The following is a 23,510-nucleotide window of genomic DNA, read 5'->3' on the forward strand; positions in this document are numbered from 1 at the left end:
GTGATTATGCTACTAAACTGTGACAATGATGATTGTATGACACCCAGAAGTGGTCCGTGGACATTACTTTATGACTCTTGTTACCTGCGTCCATTCCACGGATAAGACGAGTGGACTGGAAGTCTCTCTGTTATTCTCCGTGTGCACCAGTGTACACTTGTCGAGTTTCATTTATCCACGGCTATCGATACATATAAACTTCGTTGTGTTTTACACATGATAGGATCTGTGAATAGTGACTCCCATGTTGCTGCAGATAGGAGGCGTTTCACCCTGTATTTATAAGCATTTTAATTTTTAGGACTGTCAGACATAGTAATTACATGAGCAGTTTTGATTGTGTAGGGTCCAATGAAGACTGCTTCTGAGTAAGAAACCAAGTACACATTGACTTTCGGCTATACACGATCTCTAACCATTGACGAGGTCTGGTGAGGGTCAGATGAGTTTCATGTGTTACACACATGGTCCTCTATAGTCGATACATTAGTCCCGTCATTCGGTCGTCAGCATCACTCGGTGAAGGCCCAGAGAAAGTGGGGAGCCAGCAAAGGGAGGGGCTTAGTTTTTGTATTGCACCCCAGTCGTGTTTTTGTATTGTTTGTTGTAACGTTCTTATCCCCCCCCCCCCTTACTGGATATCTGTGAAAAAGAGCTTTATAGCTCATCGGATTCCTCCAGTATAAATAAATCTGATTCTGATAATAGGATGGGCAGATGTCATCCTACAGGGTCCAATGAAAGGTCATTCTGAATGTAAGCAATGTACAACATATGGGAGAGCTGCCACAGTGGTATAATGGGTAGCACACTGGACTTCAAATGTAGGAGTTGCTTGTTCGATTCCATTTCGGCACGGCAGTTGAAACAATTCTATAAGCATCTTACATCTCCCCACTACTCCCCTGTCCCCCATGTGTAGCCAACCATGCTCATCGGAGGTGCGGGAATATCTGGGTACATCCAGTTGATCGACAGGTCGTGTAAGGTGGAGTAAAGTGTGGATCTGCCGATTTGTTCCAACACGTCTGGTCAACGTGGAAGAGTAGATCAAATGCCTTCGAGTTTGTTGTCATGGAGACTCGACTCTCAGCATTGAGCGATCGCACCATTACCTTTTATAACCAATGACTTTTGACCTGCTTATAAACCACGACTGAATGCTATTTGTGTTAAGTAGCGTTTCACCTGATGGACAAAAACGTGCTGCAGATGGTAATAGGTGAGTGGGGAGTGGTGAATGTATATGAGATTGAGTGAGGGGCTAGAATCTGAGTGGTGAGTGGTGTATCGGATGAGTGTATTTAGTGTGACTGGTGTTTGCTTGGTGTGATTGTCTGGTTAGTGGTAGAAAGAGAGTAGTGTCAGGTGATTGGTGAATGTGCTTGTCTTCTGGTGTTTGACTGCATGAGGGATGAGCGATTTCCATTATTAACTTTAACGTAGATATAATACATTGACCCAACATGCTTTGCATTTATTGCTTCACTATCGGTATGGTAAACTGCTGTTGACTTTCATGCAGGGACAGCAAATCCAGCCCTCGTCGCGTTCCACGGCCACCTTTTCATGATTACCTATCTATTCATATACAAGTAGAGCCACTGCACAACATTGCACTCACCTGATAGTTGGCAGTCACGGAAAGCTGTACCGTGAGGAGTTGTGAAGACTGGGGTTGATAAACACTGTCCTATGCAATACTCGGATAACATTCCATCATGTGTACAATGCTTCGTTTGCCATGGGCGGCTGGCAAGTTTGGTGAGAGGGGAAGTGGAAATGACGAAAGGAGGCAGGGGAGTTGGGGTTGCACGAGACATGGCGGTAACGTTAGACCCCCACCGTCTACGTGAGAATTTTATTGTTTTATTTTATTCTCATTCTACGTGACTTTACCGAAAGAACCTAAGAAGAAAAAAAAACTGCTGTTAATGAGCACATAGGGCAGCCCATTCCTTGGGGGTCGAGCACAAGGGGGTCGAGCACAAGACGGCGACGTCACAGGTCACACAGCAGTTCATTAATTTGTGGCTTGTACCGTGTAGGTTCTGTAGGCCAATGTAAATAATTGGCAGGTGCCACGATGAGCTGTTAATCTCATTTCCTTTATTCACTACTATCATTCGTTACTGGTTGAAAAATGCACATTGGTTACAGTTTAACTTTTGTATCAAAGTTCAAACGAGGCTCGCTTTTGAAAGTGTCACTTCATGCCCTCGCTCGTTGTTTCTTACAGGATTCTCAGTGAATGCTTCATCGGATCGTCCCAACATGGGAGAGATAGAAACCCTGGAAGACTAAGGCGGCTGTGGATGGGAGCGCAGATTTCAGGCTGAGGCTGGCGATCTCTGTGGGCGTCCACGTGAACGTGGAAACGCATCAAAAGGCGTCGCTGCTGTTTCATTCTCTTCAAAACGCCCTGCCACCCATCACCTCCACAGCCGGCAACAGTGTGAGCTGCAGAGGTCGGCATATCTCATGAGCGAGTTGTGTTGCATTCGCGTGAGCCAATGTTGTTTCCAGGCCCCCTGAGAGATGTTCGATTCAGGGAAAAGGCGTTCTCCAATTTAATACGATTTTTAATATCCAGTCCCAACACATCTGAACAAAAGTTTGCCGTTTTTCGACACTTGTACATTGTTACTTAACTGTACTTGGTATTAGAGAAATTTCTCTATTAAAAGCAAATGTCCATCGAGTCAAAATGTAAAGCATTACAAGCCTAGCTCAGTACATACTGGAAATACTTTGATTTTTGAAGTGTTTTAGACCGGGGACAATCTGCCTAAAGCTCTGGACTGCAACTTACATTTAAGAAGATGTAACGTTCTCCAGGCAGTATCAGGGGGAAGAGTTTACAAACTCCCCTTTTGGCAACTGTTCACATAACAGAAATATAACCTGTTATGACCAACAAACGTACTCGTTTATTTGCTAGGCATGTAAATTGTTGGATGGCTGAGGAAACCCATTTTTTTCAATTGCATTTTTCAAAGTATAAGTTTAACCTTGTTTTGGGAAATGTTATGGCAGGGTTTTCAAAATGTGGATATTTTATGGAGGAAATGACTCTGCATCACTCATCGCAATGTAAATATGAAAATTTCCAAATAAAGAATATTGATGCATCTGTATTCTGCTGGTAACTTTATTTGCCTTATCTTCAACCCTGGTTGGTGCAGCGGCTGGAGTGTTTTGGCTTGCAATTGGAATGTTACTACCACTTGGAACTCCCAGCTGGGGTTTCATTCGACATTATAATCCTCTGGTGCCGATAAAATGTCGCACTTTGTGCGACGGCAAAACAGCACCTGCACTGACAGACTTTGCCCGCTACTGGGATACGGACTCCACCACTGCTGACGTGTCCGCAGTGTAAGAGTATCGCAGTTCCACAAGTCCGTCTGGGGCAGTGTGCAGTGTTCATGGTAATGATTTAATGGTGTGCATTTGCAGTCGACGATTTGGCAGTTGAAGCAGACTTTGTCATGGGCAATGTGCCCTCTCCTTGGCCGCTCAGGCATACGTGTCCTCCCGTGTTGCCTTATCACCACGCCCGACACGCCTGTGTGACACGCTCGTATCTGACAACACATCTGACACATGCGTCCGACATAGACCTGATTGACATACACGAATCTGGCACACGTACAGTACGTATTTGACACGCAAGTTCGCACGCATGCCTGACCGGTTCAGCCGGTTTTGTACACGTCGAAGTAATGTTGATTTTTTTTCAAAGATTTATTTAAAAAAGTATCGCATCACATTCATTCTGCCTTTTAAACCACAACTGCCAAAAACAAACTGCTTCTTTCTCTTGACTTTTAATTTTAAAAAAATAACATAAGTTTCCTCATATACACGTGTTGAACCCAATGCCACCCACCGCCCGTGTCACTTAAACGCGGACCTCGTGCACCAGACGCCACGTCTACATTCACAAGCGGAGCGGACACTGTAGCCCCGGTTCAACACAGTTTCTCCCGCAGTTTACATAAACGATACTAAATTTCGATTTAAAGCTTTCGTGACTGCAGGGATTCATATTCTTGGTTCTTTCGGTACGTGACTTTACCGTCAACAAAGGCACAGACGTCATCCCCCATATGGCTAAATCTTCCCCCATACCAGGATTGTCTTAAATGCAACAACTGAAACGTGTCACACACTTGACACATACGTGACACACACACATGTGATGCATGTCACTATCCAATTCATATTTCTGACCCATCTGGCACACGTCTCTTGCATAAGAATGAGTCCTTAACAGAGGTGTTAACAATTGTGGCAATTCTAAGAATCGGCGATGGTCTGTTATTTTCTAAACAAGTAAAATCTGCAGTAAAATAGTCTGCACACAACTGAATAGCATGTATTCACAGTGATATCTTTACAATTAAAGAGTAAATTATATTTATGAGATCCTTTTAAGCCTAACCAACGCTGGTAAAAATGCAAAAAAAACATCAAGTGCATAGGCACTGATATACTCATTACAACGGGTCGACTCACACTTGCAGCCCGAGATGATTCAAATCACCCCAATAATCCTGAGTGGCTTCAGAGTTCTTCTCACGGAAGACTGATTTACAGACTGATATGATCTCTGCCCGATGCGAGCACAGTCCCTGCTCCCTCCTGCCGCTAAACTGACAGCATCGAGCCAACCCCACTCGAGAAACCGGTGAGGCCCTCGCTGTCGACCTCAACAATACTCCGCTGTTTCTACTCTGTTATGGTACAAACACCATCAAGTTAATTATGACTAATGGGTGTGTGGCTGTAGGGGTAAATAGGTCCCTCCTTATAGGACAGTGGGTTTTGGTTGTCTTCTCTTAATACAATTTTAACTCAATTTCATTGCGTGATTCTGTTTAATGTGTGCAGTCACCGTGGCAAGTGTCCATGGTCATTGATGTCTCCTGGATTTGGTGATGTAAATCAGTTCCTGTGTAGTGTCAAAAGTATAGTATAAAATGCTATATTAATCCACATTGTTGTTGTTGAACAAGATAATTATGACTTCGTGACAATGACTACATTGTTAACAATCATCGTGATGTTATTATGAAGATAATGGGGGTAAGCACAATTTTGAGATGCGTGACACTTCCCTATCGTGAGTTTTGCAGTCCGCTATTTAACCAGGAGATGCAATAAACCCAGTGGTGTACGAGTAATCGCCGCTATTACAAGGGCGACCTGGCTTCACAACATTTTAGCTTCCATCCACCCCAAAGTATGAATCACCCCTGTCATCTCTGTAGAATGCATACAATTCCGACAATACAAAAATAAAAGCACGATTTAATTTAAAAATTAAATCTGGAAAAATGTTAACACTATCGGTGTAGATGTGCAACGCCAATTGTAACGTATGGCCCCAACCGCGTGTTGTTGTGGTCCTCACACATGTGTGGCTGGTGATGGAGTCTCACAAATGACTTGAGAGGACATCACCCCGGGTGGTAGATCTGCACCGTTGGTGACCTCATGTTGGTCACATCGCTCGGCCGAGAGCCGCCCGAGAGGTTGCTTTACCTCACCAGACACTGGGGATTCGTCTTCATTTTCCGTTCCTTGGTGTTGTTTATCCATAGCAACGTCCATGGACGTAGAACAAGAAAAAAAAATTTCCAGCATCGGGAGAACCAAACATCCGAGAATAATAACCAATCCGGAGGCAATAAATGACATTGTATAATCCCCTGTGTAGTCTTTTAGAAAACCTGTGGAATAAAACAAAGAGATTAAAACTTTGAACTCGGATAAAGATGCCGTCTTGATGTCACCACCACCACACTTGACCACCACTCTCTACCCTCCACCCGATCCCACAGGGGCTGAGCAAGAGACACACGGCAACCTCCACACTCTGCCCTGACGGTCTCCCACCATCTGGCCTCAGGTGGTCACTCCAAAAACCACGTAGATCACTCCAAAAACAACGTTCCGATACAAATTATTCGGTCATGTGTTGGCAGTGGTACGCTCGCACAATTAACAATCAATGGCGACCGTGTTTTTTCTTTCAAATTATTGATGCATTTTTTTACATTTCTTACCCTTTGCACACAGAAGGGGAAGGGTTTGCGCCAAAAAGCGTCCGTTCAAATCGCACTGCAGTTTAAATGAGCGGAGCGAATGTTACGGCCGATCACAGGCCCTACTGAGGGGCACTGTACATTGGTGTCAACGGGCCCGAGGTTACAATAATAATATAACTTGAACTTCTTTCGTACCGTTCGTAGCCAACCGTTCTAAATGTACTTATGCATGAGTGCCAACACCTAGTTGTGGGACTCTTTTTCAAGAGGGTCTTGCGTTGGGTTATTTAAATATTTTTTTTCCGGCCAATGTTTTGAGTATTTACATGTCGGAAGAAACCAGATCACGCAGAGAAAACAGATCTAAACAAATGGCGATTAAATTTCACTGGCTGTACTGCCTTCGCCTAACAAATCAAGGTATGGCACCTCCTCAGCACCCACAGGAAGAGAGTTTGGCAAGATATGTGCGGTGATCCAATCCTCACTGCCTACATTGCTGGGTTAGAGGCCCCGTGCGTAGCCACCACCACCGCCCAGGTCAGCGAATTCGGGGCCGAGTTTTCGAGTCGGCATCGTTCCCCACCACGCCTCGGTGACGTGGACTTCGGCAGCGCTGGGGAGCAGCCGGGAGCTGAGCTATGTCTAGTCTACTGTGCCTCAGTGTCTTGGTCTCAACTCATTAGCCCAAACGGAAGACAGAACGCATTTCTATTAATCAAAAGTAAAGCAGGTTTCCCTGACTTCTTGCGGGATAAGTCTGCTGTTGTTATTGTATGCATCTCGAACAGGTTCGGTTTGTGCGATTTCGCGGCTAACCTTATTCTACCCAAATTTCCCTATACACGCTTTGAATTCATATGCGGCTCATAAGTCAGGCGTGGGACAGTGTGCACTGTACTATATGCGCTACCCAGCAAGCAGTTGTCTCGTTCGGTTTCGCTTTCTGCGTCCGTTTTTTTGAAAAGCATCTACTACCGCATAGAGCGAGGGAGACCCGTACATTCTTACATGCGCTTTGATACGTTTATTCCAAATTTTGTGATCCACGTGTCCCTCTCATTGTCTCTCGATGTCGTTCCATGCATGTATAAATGTTTCACTGCGGATTTGTTGACTTTTTCCCATTTTCTGTCAGTGGTCTACAAAGTTGGGCCAGTAATGCTGCTGTGGGCATGAGGGCTGAGTAATTTTGCCTGGGTTATTAACCGGCTTAAACTAATCCAAACTATTGAAATTGATGGCTAAATTTAAAGGGCATGCTGCTCATATATTACAAACATGTTTCTTGCCACGTTAACGCATTGGCTATTGTAGACACGTCCGCTTAAGTGCATATTGGCAGCACATTTATTATTTTACAGTAATGATTAGGTTAACACTTGCTGCCGTGCAAAGGCCAAAAGACCAATCCGTCAAGCGGCCAACAACAAACAGCACCATCAACGTCATCGCCAAAATTTGACGCATTTCTTGAATTTAGCAAGGTTATAATAAGAGCTCGGGAGAAGAAACGATGGGAGGGAATTCCAAAGTGGAGCAGGGCGAGGGAAGAAGAGAGGTGTTGCGACCTGCATTGTGTATGATGGGTGAGCGAGTGGTGATCGGATGGGTGAGCGCGTGGTGATCGGGTGGGTGCACTGCGCGACAAACCCGGCCAACATCAATGACGATTATTTGAACTGATCCTGGCCCTTCCCATGGTCGACTCAAATTAGCATCGGGTGCAGTGTGTAAACATTACCACTGGGGAGACAATGGTGGCCGGGCGTGGTGCTGGCCACGTACCCCCTCGTGTACCGTGCTGGGCGACTCGCTAACAGCACTTGACAAAAGTCTGTTAAGGCTAGACGGGGGATTTTTGTCTTGTGTTTGTGTTGTGACTTAACAGTGTGGTAGCTAAACACAGTACGGATGAGACAAAACAACCATTATGGTAGAAACCGAGTCCTCAATATGGATGAAGGAATTAATGAGTTAAATGTTTTTTTATGAACAGTAAGCAAGAGTGATAAGGTAACTGACCACACGCGGGAGAGTGAGAGAGTGGAGTGAATCAGCGAGAGCTGGATCTGCTTAAGATGTTGTGCGTGTGACATGTGGCCCGGATTCCGTGACGGAGATGGAGAGAACGCACCTGAGATTGGAGGGCCCAGCAGGCTGCCAACGCTTTCCAGCAGCATCAAAAAGCCGATTGCACTGGTAATGCGTGCAATCCCAACAATTTTGGAGAGCAAAGAGACACCAATCGGTGCCATCGCGCCACTTGCAAATCCATACACGATGCCAATTACAATCATGTCCGTGTACGTTTGTCCAAAAGGGATAATTACAATTATTATTCCTGTCGTGAGTGTCCAAAAAAAAAACAAATGTACCATAGGAATTCTGCGCAGATCTGCCAGCCACCCAGAAAACAATCGAGCGACTATATCAGCCACTGCAACGGCAGATATTACGAAGGCTCCAGACAAACTACTGAAGCCAAGCATTTGCAGGTGTGCCAGCAAGTGCACATAGGGTATAAAAAACCCAGTGTTGATGAAGGTGAATGAAAGTGTGAACACCATAAACCCGCGATGTTTGAGCAAATCCAAATCCAGCAACGCATGCAGCTTCTTCAGTGTTGTCAAGGATCGGTGTTTTGCTGCGTTTTCAGTTTGAAACAGATCATCTTCTCTCAGGCGAATTGGTCTCAACAAAGCACCACAGACACACAGATTGAGCTCAAGGCCAGCGAGGATCATCAGCGCTCCCCTCCATGTGTATGTCTCCACGAGCATTTGAAATAGCGGAGAGAAGGCGAAGGACGACATTCCCACGCCAGAAAATGCAATCCCTAAAGCCAAGGATCTCCTTTTATCAAAATACTTTGACAATGTTGATATTGATGGACTGAAGACCATGGCCCAGCCAAAACCTGAAATAAGAAACACTCATATTCAACTGGGTAATGTATTCCTGTATCCACGTTTGTTAATTACGCAGGGTCATACACAAAGTCATACACATTCCCCGTTTACTGCCCTAAGCCAGTGAGAGACATTCCACATTCAAACGGTGGTGGCCAGTTTATCCATAGGACGACTGTTGATTTGGTTCACAGTGTTGGTCAACACTCGTGTCTTAAATGTGAAATAAGAACAGCCTTTGATTCCATGTACAAATCGCCATGACACAAGTTAATGTCACCTAGAACCAGACCGTTTTAGACTTCACGTGATCTGGGGACTTCTTATTTAAAGAACATGTTCAAGCCTCCTGCACATTTAGTTTGAAAGTAAACAGTGATAGACATAAGTAGCCAAATACGCACATATCCATGGGACTTTTTGCCAGTATCAAAGTATAAAAAATGAGAATGGGGTTTATTCTTATATATATTTTTATATACACACGTTTACACGTTATTGCACACATGCATATGTGTGAATGCACACAAGCTACGACAAGCGAACATACCCACATGCACAAGCAAGTATAAATGAATGCGCACACGAGTGATCGTATATACACAAACGTGTGTTACAGGTTGACTGAGCTGAATGTTAGATGCACCACCTGCACTCTACACTATGACAACTTTCTGAGTTTTAACCGGCCAGGACTTTGCTTGTTGCAAGCATTGCTCCACAGCCTCCCATTGTTGCAGGAGAGCAGCTCTTCAGTCAGACAGAAGATGCTTGGGCATGTGGTGGCCTGGGCATGCGAGCTACATGACCGGCAATTGTTGAGTAGTTACCCCATCATCAGTAGAGCTCACTGATGATAGGGACTGTCCAGATCATTAAACAATCTGTGAGCCTCTCACACAATCCAGCCTGGTTAAACCCAGGATGGACCATAGGCAGGCCATGCTGAATGTTTCAAGCCAGTGTAAAGATTCCTGTAAAACTGAAACATGAACATAAAAGAGAGGTAAATTTCGGTGATGAGATTACCTGGAACTTTTGTCTTGTCGCAAACCCACGTTGGCCCAGGATATACTATTTTAAACTAAACTATTTTATTTACCAGGTAAAGCCCACTGAGCTCTTCACTCTTTTTCACAAATGATATCTCAATGAAGTGACTTATCACGTGGAAATTTATAACAGCCATATACTCTAAGCACAGGTTTCTAAATGTGGAGGGAATAACCGGAGGACCCAAAGAAATGTCGATGCTAACTTGGGGAGAACATGCAAACTCCAAATATACAGGCATCAGGGTCGGGATTGAACCCACAACCTCCTTCATGCCAGGCGATGTAGTTAACATCTCGCCATTTGGAGGACCCCTAAACAAGCCCAGTTATATACCTGTGAAAGAACAGTGCCCTGAAATGTTGGTTGCATCGTGAAAGCTGAAGTTCAAACATGTTACCTGTCAACAGTCCAAGAGAAAGGTACAGGTGCAGGAGACAGTGTGCGAAGGAAGCGCAAAGAAATCCAATGCAAGCTGAAATGCCGCCCACGATCACCACGGATCTCGACCCAAACTGGTTGCTGAGCGTACTGGCAATGGGACCTGCAACATAAAACATCATACACACACTTTGCTTGCAAGGGACCAAGAACCATTGGTGTACTATTACACTAAATAATGTTTCATCACTGTGATACAGGGCATTTTAAACAAGTATTTTGATATTCTTGGTTCTTTCGGTAAAGTTTTATATTTTTATTATTTTATTGTTTCCCTTATACGTGACTTTACCGAAAGAACCAAGAATATGAATCCCTGCAGTCACGAAAGCTTTAAATCAAAAGTATTTTGATCTTGACTAAATGCAGCATCTACCGCTGAATTCCAAGAATATAAGTTAAAATGTATTGTCATGGTCAGTCCACCAATGGATGAAGGCCTCTCTCCCAAAGCTGTCATCACTTCTCACGATCTTGTGATGCAACATTACATCCGGCACCTGCAGATACATTTATTTCATCACTCCATCTCCTCTGTGGACTTGACACTCAGATGAGTTCCATCCTTGGCTGCCACTCCGTTATTATACTTGACCTTCATCTCTTTTAGCCATGATGCATTCCTGCCCAAGCCCCGCGTACTTTAGAAAATGTATGAATTCATCGCGCACAGTCAGCGAAGGCCCATTGCGCCAGACGTGTGACGTTGCAAAAGCATTCGCATGAACTGCTTCTTGCTGCCATACACCGGCATCTCGAGTGATTTGTTTGATCCACGGATTACGGTGGGGGGGGGGGCGCCATTTCTTTGAGGGTCGCAGTGCTCACTTCCAACGTTGACGCCAACTGCAGTGAACGGAAATTTGCTGGAGTCTGCGCATCAAGATGGGCGACGTGTCCAATAAATGTATTGAACAGGATTATTTTTTTTAAATGCAAGAATGTTTTGTAACACAATACATAATGCTCGCAATGCATAGAAAGCAGTATTTAGAAATTGCTAATTCAGTGAAGCTCATTGTTGGATTCTGGGTTGCATTAGTCAAGCGATTAAAAAATATATATTTCGCACAGCATGTTTCAATATACTGTACAGTAATGTGCAGCATCTAAATATAAGTGCACGGTTTAACTCTACATTAAAAAGCAGAAATACTGGTCTCTGCCCGTATGGATCCACCTCCACTGCCTTACCGAAGACAACAAAGCTATCATAGCAGCAGCCCTCTCTTCCCAGTTTATGAAACAGTTCAGCTGTCTAAACTCGATAGCACATTTTTACTTCAATAATTTGGTGTAATTTGTGGAGTGTATTATCTACCTTCATGTCGAACTAAAACCCACATCTAATAGTCTAATAGACAGGGTCGCTATTTGTAAACATCAGGCAGCTCATCAGTTTAAGCGGGCCTGGCTCTGTTGATGAGACACGTAATGTCAAAAGCAGTCCCGAGTTTGCTTGCATTGAACCACCTTTTCTGAATTCATGAACTCCCCAATAGCTGTGTGGCCAATGGGACAAGTAAAAAAAACACTTTAATATTTTATGTGAAGAGACGGTTATGGGAAGGAGGTGCATCGTCTGCAGTTATTTTGTTATCATTCTGACATCATTTTGTGTTTCCATTTTCACCGATGACGTGACTGATGTTCAAAGTTAATGTATAAAGTGGTCATAAGTGAATTCTAAACTGTTCATGTGTCACCGTCTAGAGTTGTTTGGGCACCCCAGTGTAAAGTGTCAAGTGTGACCTGCAACCATCTCAATCTTTCTGCCCCCTCTTCACTCAGAAGAGACTGTGACCGAATTGTTGTTCTATATATTCCGTGATAAGGCATGATTACGGATGGATGTGGCGAGTTCATATTTTTATACTAGCATCTTTGCCCATCCTAGGAAGGAAGCTGTAATATTTACGAAAAAAATCGAGCAGAGTATAATTGTATCTTGTGTAAATGTAATGGCAGTGAATCTTGCACGAAAGTATGTCATCAAACACTTAACTGCAGTTCACTGTAGCACTATATTAATGGCAGTGATTCTTGCACAAAACTGTCATAAAACGCCTCACTTAATGTCATTGTAGCACTGTATATAAACTGACCTTCAATTTGTTCAAATTCACTGCTCTGATACTTTATTCTCTTCTGCTTTCGGTCACTGGGGTTGAAATAAATTGAAAATCGATACAATATCTGGAAAATCAGCGAGAAATGTCTATTTTACCATAATGTAGAAGCATAAATTAGACTTACCTTTTGTAACATCACGTACGGATGTAGCACTGTGCTGCATATATTTATTGTTTACCGTCACTTTCTGTAAAGAAACGTGTGCGTATAATTATTTATTTGATTAACTTTCAATAAAGAAACGTCAAATTAAAGCAAATTTGCGTAAAAAATATCATTTCCGCTAAACCTGCGGGAGTGTAAAAATCCACCTGCTAATGATTATTAATGAGGGGGGGGGCTCTTTTGCAGTGACGTCACGTACGGATGTAGCACTATGCTGCATATATTTATACTGGAAGGAACCTCCTGGTTACACCAGTCCACGGGATTGTGTCCATCCGTCGTGCATCCAAAAATGGGAGGGGTGGGGCTGGGTGGAGAAGGGAGGGTGGGGAGGGGCTGGGTGGGGAGGGTGGGGCTGGGTGGGGAGGGGAGGGAGGGGCTGGGTGGGGAGGGGCTGGGTGGTTGAGGGGCTGGGTGTTGAGGGTGGGGAGGGGCTGGGTGGGGAGGGAAGGGTGGGGAGGGTGGGGCTGGGTGTGGAGGGGAGGGAGGGGCTGGGTGGTTGAGGGGCTGGGTGTTGAGGGTGGGGAGGGGCTGGGTGGGGAGGGTGGGGCTGGGAGGGGTGGGGCTGGGTGGGGAGGGGAGGGGCTGGTCACCCCGTGGTGCCCTTATAAAACTCAACATTTAACCCAATCATGCCGGCTTGTGCCCGCCCTCACAGTCGGGCATATTTGCGGAATACACCACGGCCATTGTCCGAGCAACCCAACGTTCCTACCAGCTCCCTCCGCAGGAATGTGTTTTTTTACCGTCACTTTCTGTAAAGAAACGTCATAGTTAAAGCGACTGCAAAAAAAAATCTTTCCACTCGACCTTCTTTCACGTGAGTGTAAAAATCCACCCGCTCATGATTATTGTATTAATGACGGGGGGGGGGGGGGGGGGGTGCGGCATGTGGAGTGACGTCACGTGCATTACACACATTTCTGGGCTATTATAATAGTAATTCTACAGATGGTTTATGTGCAATGAGCCAACTCATAACTCCATGTGCTAAACTATCGTTAAAGTGACGAGACGGTGCTCACATCCTCTGTACACCCCTAAGCCAGTGGTGGAATTTCCACCCAGTTGACTGATCCACAAAGTGGTTCTTATTGTATTGACCCTGGATGGATGACGGGCTCAGTGAAACCCCAACCAAGATTTTAACATTCAAACTTCATATTACAAGCCACTCTCTCAACCACTGGGAAACCTGGCCAGTTCGCGTCTGCCCTTGGGGGAGGATTTCTTGCGAACAGGCTCTATGTTACTGCAGTGTCTTTGGTTTGCTTGTGCTCATAGACTAATGAGCATGCCAATAACAGCATCGTGAGAAAGCACCCGAACACCCTTAACATGAGTCAAAGAAAGCACGCACAGTTCTGCAGCGACAGCGGTCACGACTGAACACATTTTAAGTCACATTCAGTGCACAAAATACGCTGAACGCTGTGATCTACTGCGTGACATTGTAGATGCACGTTAAAAATAAATGTTTATAAGAATTAAGGGTCACCACACGATCGTGTGTCACGATACAATACAACTAGTTCATCTGTAGCCGCATTTCCAGCATACATTTTTTTGTTGCCTGCTGTACTTGATACTCTGCTTTAATTTAATTAAATCACAGGGGACGTTCACAGTTAATGCACTCTTCCTCTGTATATGGTACAGTAAGTCTTCATTTGACGCAGTCGATGCATCCCTGAAAAGTGCATTTTCCAATGGAAGAACCACGTTATAGCAAAAATGTGTTGTGTGAACACGCGCTAAACGAGGTCTTACCATATATGTTTAATTGTACATTTTTTTCAGTCGTGATTTTTTTTGCTTATTTTAGCTTTCTTTTCAGGCCCCACGCCTTCTGAATTAGGCCCCACATCTTAGTACGGTGCAAAAGATGTTCAACATACATCTATACAAATGGGTAAGGTTTAGGACTGACTCGTGCAGCTACTATAGCTACATTGGGTACACAGTCCAAGCCACCCCAAAGACCCTGGCTAATGGAGAAGGTATTCCGGCTAGCTGAAAGAAAGTGGCAGGCCCACTCCTACCGTTTACCGCAGCCTTCGCTCGGAATCTGTCTCAGTAGCGCATGATTACAAATCAGTCAATAACTCCATAAAAAAACTAACTTGCACAGCCACAATCGCCATCCTGAAAGGAAAGAACACTGATCCGATCTCTGACCTCCAGGAAAAGATTTGCTGCGCACTTCTGAAGTCTTGGGGGATGGAAAACCCCTCAAGTCAGATAACATCATGGGCCAAGGTGGGGTTTACCCTTTTGGGGCTGCGATGCCTCAAATATTTGAGACAGTAGCCACCCCCTGTGAGTGGGTGGCTCACATAATATCTGTTGTGGAAGCACAAACAGGTGACCCAGAGCTTGAGACCAGGTAAAGCACTGGGCAGAGACGACTTCAAGCGAACAGCTGAGGGAAGGTGGCATTTGTGTGTAGGCTGTCCTATATGACATAATTACCATTGTCTAGACCACAAGATGGGTACCGCAGAATTGGAAGGATACCTTGGTGGCCCCCATATTTAAGGTGGCGCGCACTGATTTGACAACTTTCAGGGCATCTTCCTCCTCAGTGTACCAGGAAAGGTCCTGGCAAGTATTATTCCATATCACCTTCCCAGGCACACTGAGGAGAGGCTTGTGGAACACCAATGTGGATTAAGACTGGGACAGCCCTGCATGGACGTCATGTTCTCTGTCTTCGTGCTACAGCAGAGGTGTAGGGAATTTAAACAGGACCAACATCTCTGCTTTATTGACCTAGTCAAGGTTGGGGCTCTGGGTTATTCGTGATTTTTCGGGGGTCCATGATGCTCTGCTTTCAATAATTGAAGACCTTCATTATGGTGGGCAGACCCAGGCAAAGCTGCATGACAAGGAGTTGGAACCATTTCCTATTCACCTTGGGGGTGCGAAAGGGATGTCCTCTGGCCCCTGCTTCTCAAAAATTTTCAATCCACGGCGCAAACATTGGAGCTTGCTCGATCTTCACTGTGGGCCTTTCATCCAGCAGCGGATTGATAATTTGTGATGTGAGTGTCGCTTTCTCAAGTGATACACCGCTACGGATGGAAACACGGAATTTCCACAACCTCGTGTATCAATCCCCCATCGATCGCCAAGCTTCACCCTGACTCAATTGGACGGCAGATGCGTGAGGCTCGGATTTAAGTACACACCTGGGGGGGCACCCAACTCAGCCAATTACCTAAAGGGGGGGGGGGTAGTTGTGTGATTTTGTGCATCAGACGATGCGCTTGTCTGAGTTTAATTGGTAATTGTCAGGATGGCCTTCTGTTCATGTTTTATTGGGATTACTGGATCTGTCTACTGTGTTTATCAAGCAGTGTCTTTGTTTTACGTCGTCTGTGTGTCTATTATTATTTTATCGTCTGTGTGCCTCTCAATCAATTCAAAACATCCTGGCACACCTGCTGGGACTTTACCGCCACGGCACACCCGTTGCGACACACTGCTTTAATCACGTCGTCGTGATTCAGCCCTGCAGGGCGGCTTGACCCCGATGAAGCCATATGCATGGCTTCAAGAGAAAACGATGTCATGCGGAACGGTCTTCTTGAAGATTTGGCCGCCATTGCTTTGTATTGAATGTAATTTGGTCAATGTAAATTTGGAAAGGTGAACATTTTGGGAGAACGTCCTCGCCAAGAGACATTTTTGTCTTCATTTAAAGCTTTCGTGATTGCAGGAATTCATACTCTTTGGGTCTTTCGGTAAAGTCACGTGGATAGAAAAATAATAGATCACGACGTTTCGATCGCAACACAGGCAATCGTCTTCAGGTTAGAGAAAGCTACTGAAACAAGGTCTTGTATAGGCCTGAGATGGGAGTCCCCTCAGGGTAAGAGGGCAGGGCTAGAGATTGTCTCCCTGAGGCTGTGGAAGTGGCCATTGTATTGTGAAATATTAGCATGTCAATGATGCTTCGGTGGCAGATCGAGTAGGACATCCAACCTAGTGATGCAGCTCAGAGAGTCAGCTAACATCGGCATGAAGGATGGAAACATCCCAGCAGGTTAAGACTTTACCTGGTTAATCACGTCCTCAGATGGTTCTCTCCCCAAGGTTGGGGTGACAGCTTTGCGGATTGTGCAGTCCGAATATCCATTCATCTTGAGGGCTTGGTGTACGTGCTCCAGTTCACTGGCAAGGTGGTGCTGGTCGGAGATGGTGTAGTGTTTTGATGAGGGAATTCTTCTGGGCTGGATGGTGGTGGGAATCAGGCTTTAGATAGGAATCCGTGTGGGTGGCATTCTTGTAGACAGTGTCCCAACGAGCCATCACGTCTCTTCTCAATCAAAACATCCAGGAATGGTAGCTTGCCATCATTTTCCACTTCCATGGTGAATTTGATAGATGGGTGTATGGAATTGATGTGGTTGAGAAATTGGTTCAGTGCTAGCGAGCCATGTGGCCAGATGATGAACGTGTCATCTACGTATCTTTTCCACAAGGATGTAGGGTGGATGCCTGAATGGCATCCGTCTCAAAATTTTCCATGAAAACATTGGCTACCACTGGCGATAAGGGAGAACCCATTGGGGTACCTTCATCTTGTTTGTAGAATGTACCATTCCAGGTGAAGTAAGTGTTGGTAAGGCAGTGTCTCACCAGGGTTGGAACATCATCATTCAGTCCTTGTTGGACCAAATCTTCAATGATTGCAATGGTGTCAGGAACAGGAACTTTAGTGAACAGAGAGACCACATCGAAACGAACAAGCAAATCATCTGGAGATAGTGAAATGTCTTTAATTAGAGAAACCAAGTGAGCTGAATTAAGTACAGCTGAGGTGGTCTTGCCAGTGAATGGAAGAAAGGTTTCGGACAGAAATCGGGCTAGTTATGTAGGTGGGTGAGTAAACGGTGGAGATGATAGGATCGAGCGGTGTACCTTCCACCACCTAGCCAGTGAACTGGAGCACGTACACTGAGCCCTCAAGATGAATGGATATTCGGACCGCACAATCCACAAAGCTGTTACCCCAACCTTGGGGAGAGAACCATCTGAGAACCCAATCAAAACCATCACCTTGCCATACATAGCAGGGGTTACCAAAAATATTTCCAAAATCATGAACAAACACAAGATCCAGGTTCGATTAAACACAGTACATAAAATTCGTGATCTGATCCCATCTGTGAAGGATGTGATCCCTGACATGCAATACCCCGGCATCTACAAACTAAGCTATGTCTGCGGCAGTAGTTACATTGGGGAAGCTAAACGACATGTCTCGGACCGTGTTCGTGAACACAAAGCAGATCTGAAACACGGGAGGACCAATACCTCGGCCGTGGCTGATCATTGTTTTAATGCTGTGGGCTCACATGAAATTGATTTTTCCAAGACGAAGATACTATGCAAACCCACTGGCTATCATCAAATATTTGTCCATGAAGCCATCCAGATATATAAACACAGACACAACTTGAACCGAGAAGATGGGTACAAATTGAGCAATCATTGGAAGGACGTGCTGGGATGTTTCCATCCTTCCTGCCGATGTTAGCTGACTCTCAGAGTTTCATCACTAGGTTGGATGTCTTTGTATTGACAGGCTGGATGTCCTACTCGATCTGCCACCGAAGCATCATTGACATGCTAATCTCTCAATACAATGGCCACTTCCACAGCCTCAGGGAGACCATCTCCAGCCCCGCCCTCTTACCCTGAGGGGACTCCAATCTCAGGCCTATACAAGACCTTATTTCAGTAGCTTTCTCTCTCACTTGAAGACGATTGCCTGTGTTGCGATCAAAACGTCGTGATCTATTATTTTTCTACCTACGTGACTTTACCGAAAGACCCAGATAATTTTTGTCTTCGTTATTTTTCATACGACAAACCGTGTGCGAGATACAGAACGTGACGGACGGATTCCTGTGCATTTTTCATGGATTTTCTCTGCATTATATTCGTACTTTTCTGTACAATATTAACAGCATGTACTTGGTAGCTCTTCGACTTTAGTTCACTTAACATGATCCTGCCATAGGTCTTCTAACCATTGCCACTTTATAAAAAATAACGCTTTTTATAACACACATATTGACAGTTGTACACTGAAAAATATAGAATTAAAATTATTCCTAAAATAAATACTTTGCATAATTACAATGCCATCAAATTGCTCCAAAAATATTTAGCAAAACAATCATTTAAATGGGTAATAGGTATTTATTAGATTTGTAATTATTGTGCTAGTTTTTTTTGTTTGAAACGAATATATTTTCTAATGTAAAACGAGGAACAGATAATCACGAGATGACAATGTTTTGGAAAATGAATGATACAATGATTGCGTATCGTAGTGTCAGTATATCGCGATGACCCTGGTAGGAAAGCTTCAATCTAATCTCAGCCACGGACCAGTCACTACGCTGAAGTCAAGGTGGTAAAGAAGCAATTGCTCTCTCACGTCACTAATGGAGGAAGGGCATCTACGAGAGTGAACTCTCGAGGGCGTTTGGTCTTCTGTTCCATGCTGACCAGACGCATTGGAAGAGGTAGGTATACCCACACTTTAGCCCAACATACGACCTGCCAATTGACTGTCGCGTACCCATTGATACTGCTGGGCGGACAGAGGCAGGGAAAATTTAATACACTGCACCATTGTTTTCAACTGCCACGCCGAGATGAAACCAAACCGGCGACCTGTGGACTGCAAGTCCAGTGTGTTAAACCTCACGGCAGAAGACGTTAATAATTCCTCGATGCTCTGTCACGCATTGCTTATCAACAGCTCGGCATCCGTGTGATGCAGTTGCAATATGTATCAAAATGCCAAGAGAGAACTAACTTGCGAACTGATGCACACAGAGGGCAATGGATGTGATCCATGAGATGGCCGTGGAGGATTCTTGAAAGTATTCTGTGAATTCTATGAAAAAGACTCCGACAGAGCGCACCACGCCAAACACCAGGGACACCTGAACGAAAGCGGCCAGGACAATGAGCCAGCCCCAGCCTCCATCTGGAGCTTGCTGGTACGCCTCCATCACCACCTGCAGAAAAAGCAGAGCACAAACCACATAGTGTGAAGTGGAATCATTACATAACGAAAGTTTAAAAAAATGACAATGCATAATGTCATCTAGACGACATTATTGTCCTTTTATAAGTATCAAATGGTGGCTTTCCACCCAAATGAGCATTGAGACAGTGCTCATCTCCTGGTCCACAGCTCGAAGCAAGAGTTGAAATTTTCACATCTTTTTGGCAGAGGTGTGTTTCTTCACCAGACACGCTTGCAATGTGGCATGTGAATACAAAGGAAATCCATTACTGCTATGCAAACCCTAGCTCAAGAAATGTGTTGCAGAATGCTTAGTTGTGTCAATAAAGGGATGACTTTCACGTAAAGTTTTCAAAGCTGAAGCAGTAACTGAGAGACTTTACACAGCAGCCAAGCACACTCGATGGTCAGGTAACAAGCAAACACACTGCCAATGCAGAGGCTGGTCTATGAATTTAAAAAAAAATGATTAATGATTGCAAACGCCTTGTAGTTGCAGAATGTGGCAGCCAGGGTCACTCACTTGTACCCCAATGTGAGGATGCATCTCTCCTGTTGTTTAACCAATACGACGACTTCCTGTCTCTAAACGAGTGAAATATAAGATAATCTTTTTCTTGTTTAAGGCCTTATGATGGCTGGCTCCATCTTATATCGAGGAGCTAATTCAAGCTTATGCCCCTTAAAAGACATTAAGAAACGTGCCTAAGAAGTGCACATTGTCATTATTATTGTACTTGCCAATGACAGTCTGCACCAGACAGCGTAATAACGTGATCAGGAGGTTCCAGGACCTTATCTTGCACAGCACCAAATCCTGGAATGGCCTCGTCACCAATATTAACAGTGTCCACATTCACCTTCTGTAGCCGCACGTGTTCAACTTAGTGCTGCAGAATCACCTCTACCACTTTTACTATAAATGCCATAACCAAGCTCCGTTATGGCTGAGGCTGTACACACGGCTTGTCGACACACGTCTGTAATATTATTTGTTGATACTTGTTGATGTGTGTAGGTACCGTTTATCGTTTATCCTGTCTAAAGCGAGTTCTGGACTGGGTTTCTGAATTGGGTTTCGTGTAAATAATGTTTTTGCTCCGGTTTGTTTGCACGTTCCCTGCACCCTGCAATGTCCTGTAACTGTTGCCATTGAATACTGTTTTGGGCTGGGGTCCACGAGTCTTTGTGTAACTCTATGGACATTTATATAACTGTGTAACTGCAATTTTCTGTAACTGCCGCCACTGTCGATGCTCTTGGGCTGCGGTCGTCTTTGGAACAAAACTGCTTAGCCCAATAGAGCCTTGACAGCTGAAATAACTCTCGAGTCTGAGGTGGCTCAGCGATGGAGCACGGGGAAGTCAACAGTGGTTGTCCTATGGGTAGACTCGCCTCTGCCATAGGAATGTGGAATGTCTCAACTGGCTCTCGGCTGTCAATATAAGATGAGCACTGCCTCATGGAGCCACTGCCCACAGAGTTGACAAGATTACAGTGGTATCATCATACATGGCAGCAGCATCAGCAGCAATATAAGCAGCAAGTAACATCAGGAGCTGAAAGCACTATCAATCATCATGGGCGTAATATATAATTATCATCACAATTAGGATGCGGCAAGGTCTGGTAGAATAAAAAGTTTAATAGTTTCGTTTATTTATGGGTGGTGACCAAGCTAAGCGTTACAGCGTTCCACGATTGTTGCAGAGGTTTGCAGTCCGAATCTGGTATGCCGCCCTGGTTATTACTGCGGGTGTATTAACGATTACAATATAGGCACGGGTTGCTGCACAGCGGAAAATAGATTCCCTGACATCATTCGAAACATCGGCGTTAACAGTCCAAATTCGACAAATTATAAAATGTACTTAAGTAGATTACTGTATTATAAGTAGCAGTAGAATTCTCAAAATCAGCATGGGCAGCAACACTGTCATTAAGTCATCATAGGCAGCAGTGGCGACAGTGGTGTCTGCAGTGGAAGCTATGCAAGCCTGTGAGCCAGCGCTTCGGAGACAGGTTTTGTTCTGCGAGCTGTGAAGCTGTCAGGATATTTCAAGACAACGTGGAGGTACGGCAAGCATCTGCGTGGAGCTTCGGGTGTGGTCTCTCCCCACGTACAGCCTCGGGTTTACCCCCCAGTAATGCTCACACAAGGTCGCACTCGTTACGCACAGAGTGTATGCCACATATGAACCACAATACCTCGCTGCTGATCTCGTCAAGGAGCATAAACCATCACGCGAGTTCCGGTCATCCTCGCAGCAGCTTCTGGCTAAGCCATCGAACAATGACGATCACTGCATCGGACGCTTTCAGATGACTTATGTGGTAGTCTGGAACGCTCCTCCGATATTAGGACGCCACTTCAGCTATGTACTTTTAAATCTCTACGGAAAACTAATTTCTTGAGAACTGCTTTTTTGTGTTTAGTTTGTTGTCCTTCCCCCGCACCTCCGATTGGCAGTGTGGCTACGTACGGCGCGAAAGAAGTTCAACATACAGTAAAACCTTGGATTGCGAGCATAATTCGTTTCGGAAACGTGTTTATAATCCAAAGTAATCGCATATCAAAGCACTCGAAATCAGTTGTGATTACGTGACCCTCGGCAGACAAAGCGTATACGTACACTACTCGTATTGCAAGACCTCGCAGACCAAGTTACTCGCAATCCAGGGTTTTACTGTACATACCCTACGCGCCGCACGCTTCCAAGTGGTCAATGAAACGCCCTACAATAAACCGTGACACATTTGGTGTACGACGATCAACACGCTGGTACCTTTGCCATCCGGAGGTCGCCGGTTCGATTAAATATCGCGGCGCGGCTGTGGTGGAACACTGGCGGTGGTGCTGGTCGAACCCAGCCCGTCCGCCCGCCCGCCCGCCCGCGTTCCCCCAGCAGCCATGCGAGTAGGGGCAGCGCGCGTCTTCTGACAAGCGTCGGGACGCGTTACCGCCTGGAGGGGCTCTCGAGCCGGGGCTAAACCCCCACGCGCCTTCCTTCTCACGTCGTCTACGGCTTATATAAGTACACTGTACGCAACGTGTTATTCATTATCGCGTATACAGGGCGCGATTTTTTAAAGTGTCATCCGGATCGGGTTCGGATACCGTGCCGATTAACTTTCCCGTCATCACCGTCAACAGCCACGCTCTATCTACTGCTGGTTGAAGGCTCTCTCATTGAACAAGTCGCAAAAATAAAACCCACGCCCGGCCACGAGAGGCTTGACCGCATTAGCCGGCAGAGAGAGCAAGAAATCCCCCCTCATCCGCCATGGTCCCGCGCCGTGTCCCCCTTTACTCACAGCGACCTTCTCCCGCTGCTGCTGCTGCTGCTGCTCCTCGTCGTCGTCTCGCTCTGCAGAGGTCGCTCGCTGCGCGTGTTAATGACGGCAGGATGGGGTGGGAGCGCGCGACACCCCCCCCCCCCCCACGTGGACCTTGACCGGCACGAGTCGCGGGATTCCCCCCCCCCCTCTCCAGGGAGTGAGGGGCGGGGCTACCTCCGACCCCTCTCCCGACACGTTTCCGGGGCAGCGCGTCGCGTTGTCGGTGACGTTGCCGGAAGTCGCGAGAGACGAAATCGCGCGGGAAAGAAAGATGACCTCGGGAGAGGAGACGGAGCTGGAGCTGCGCGGCGCGTTTAGCGCGGAGATCGTACGGGTGCGCTGCTCCACCCCTCTCTC

The 23,510-nt window shown here is 45.5% G+C and overlaps 2 protein-coding genes across 16 annotated transcripts in view; one reads left to right on the top strand and one right to left on the bottom strand.

The window, feature by feature from the left end:
- GIGYF2 (GRB10 interacting GYF protein 2) overlaps nt 1-3,131 on the top strand; it is a 145,297-nt gene extending 142,166 nt beyond the window's left edge. For all 12 annotated transcript variants that reach the window (XM_076070359.1, XM_076070367.1, XM_076070362.1 and 9 more), the window contains one exon: nt 2,240-3,131. In XM_076070359.1, the coding sequence (XP_075926474.1) occupies nt 2,240-2,304 (65 nt within the window). In that variant the 3' untranslated portion in view covers nt 2,305-3,131. The remainder of the gene's footprint in view (nt 1-2,239) is intronic.
- On the bottom strand, nt 2,634-23,252 carry LOC116947050 (monocarboxylate transporter 13-like). 4 transcript variants are annotated; one of them, XM_032962439.2, is made up of 6 exons: nt 23,130-23,252; nt 19,599-19,803; nt 10,422-10,565; nt 8,194-8,976; nt 5,420-5,738; nt 2,634-3,599 (listed from the first exon to the last, which is right to left on the bottom strand). In XM_032962439.2, the coding sequence occupies exons 2-6, from the start codon at nt 19,795-19,797 to the stop codon at nt 3,551-3,553; spliced, it is 1,494 nt and encodes a 497-aa protein (XP_032818330.2). In that variant the 5' UTR covers nt 19,798-19,803; nt 23,130-23,252; the 3' UTR covers nt 2,634-3,550. The 4 variants fall into 4 exon arrangements, with proteins under 4 accessions (XP_032818330.2, XP_032818329.2, XP_075926487.1 ...); XM_032962438.2 differs by lacking the exon at nt 23,130-23,252 and adding an exon at nt 22,601-23,117; XM_076070372.1 differs by lacking the exon at nt 23,130-23,252 and adding an exon at nt 12,719-12,782 and having other exon boundaries at nt 19,599-19,706.
- Nucleotides 23,253-23,510: the final 258 nt, after the last annotated feature.

This window comes from Petromyzon marinus, chromosome 28, assembly GCF_048934315.1.
Source record: "Petromyzon marinus isolate PM22_M1 ecotype Great Lakes invasive population chromosome 28, UKy_Petmar_22M1.pri1.0, whole genome shotgun sequence".
Taxonomy (NCBI): Eukaryota; Metazoa; Chordata; class Hyperoartia; order Petromyzontiformes; family Petromyzontidae; genus Petromyzon; species Petromyzon marinus.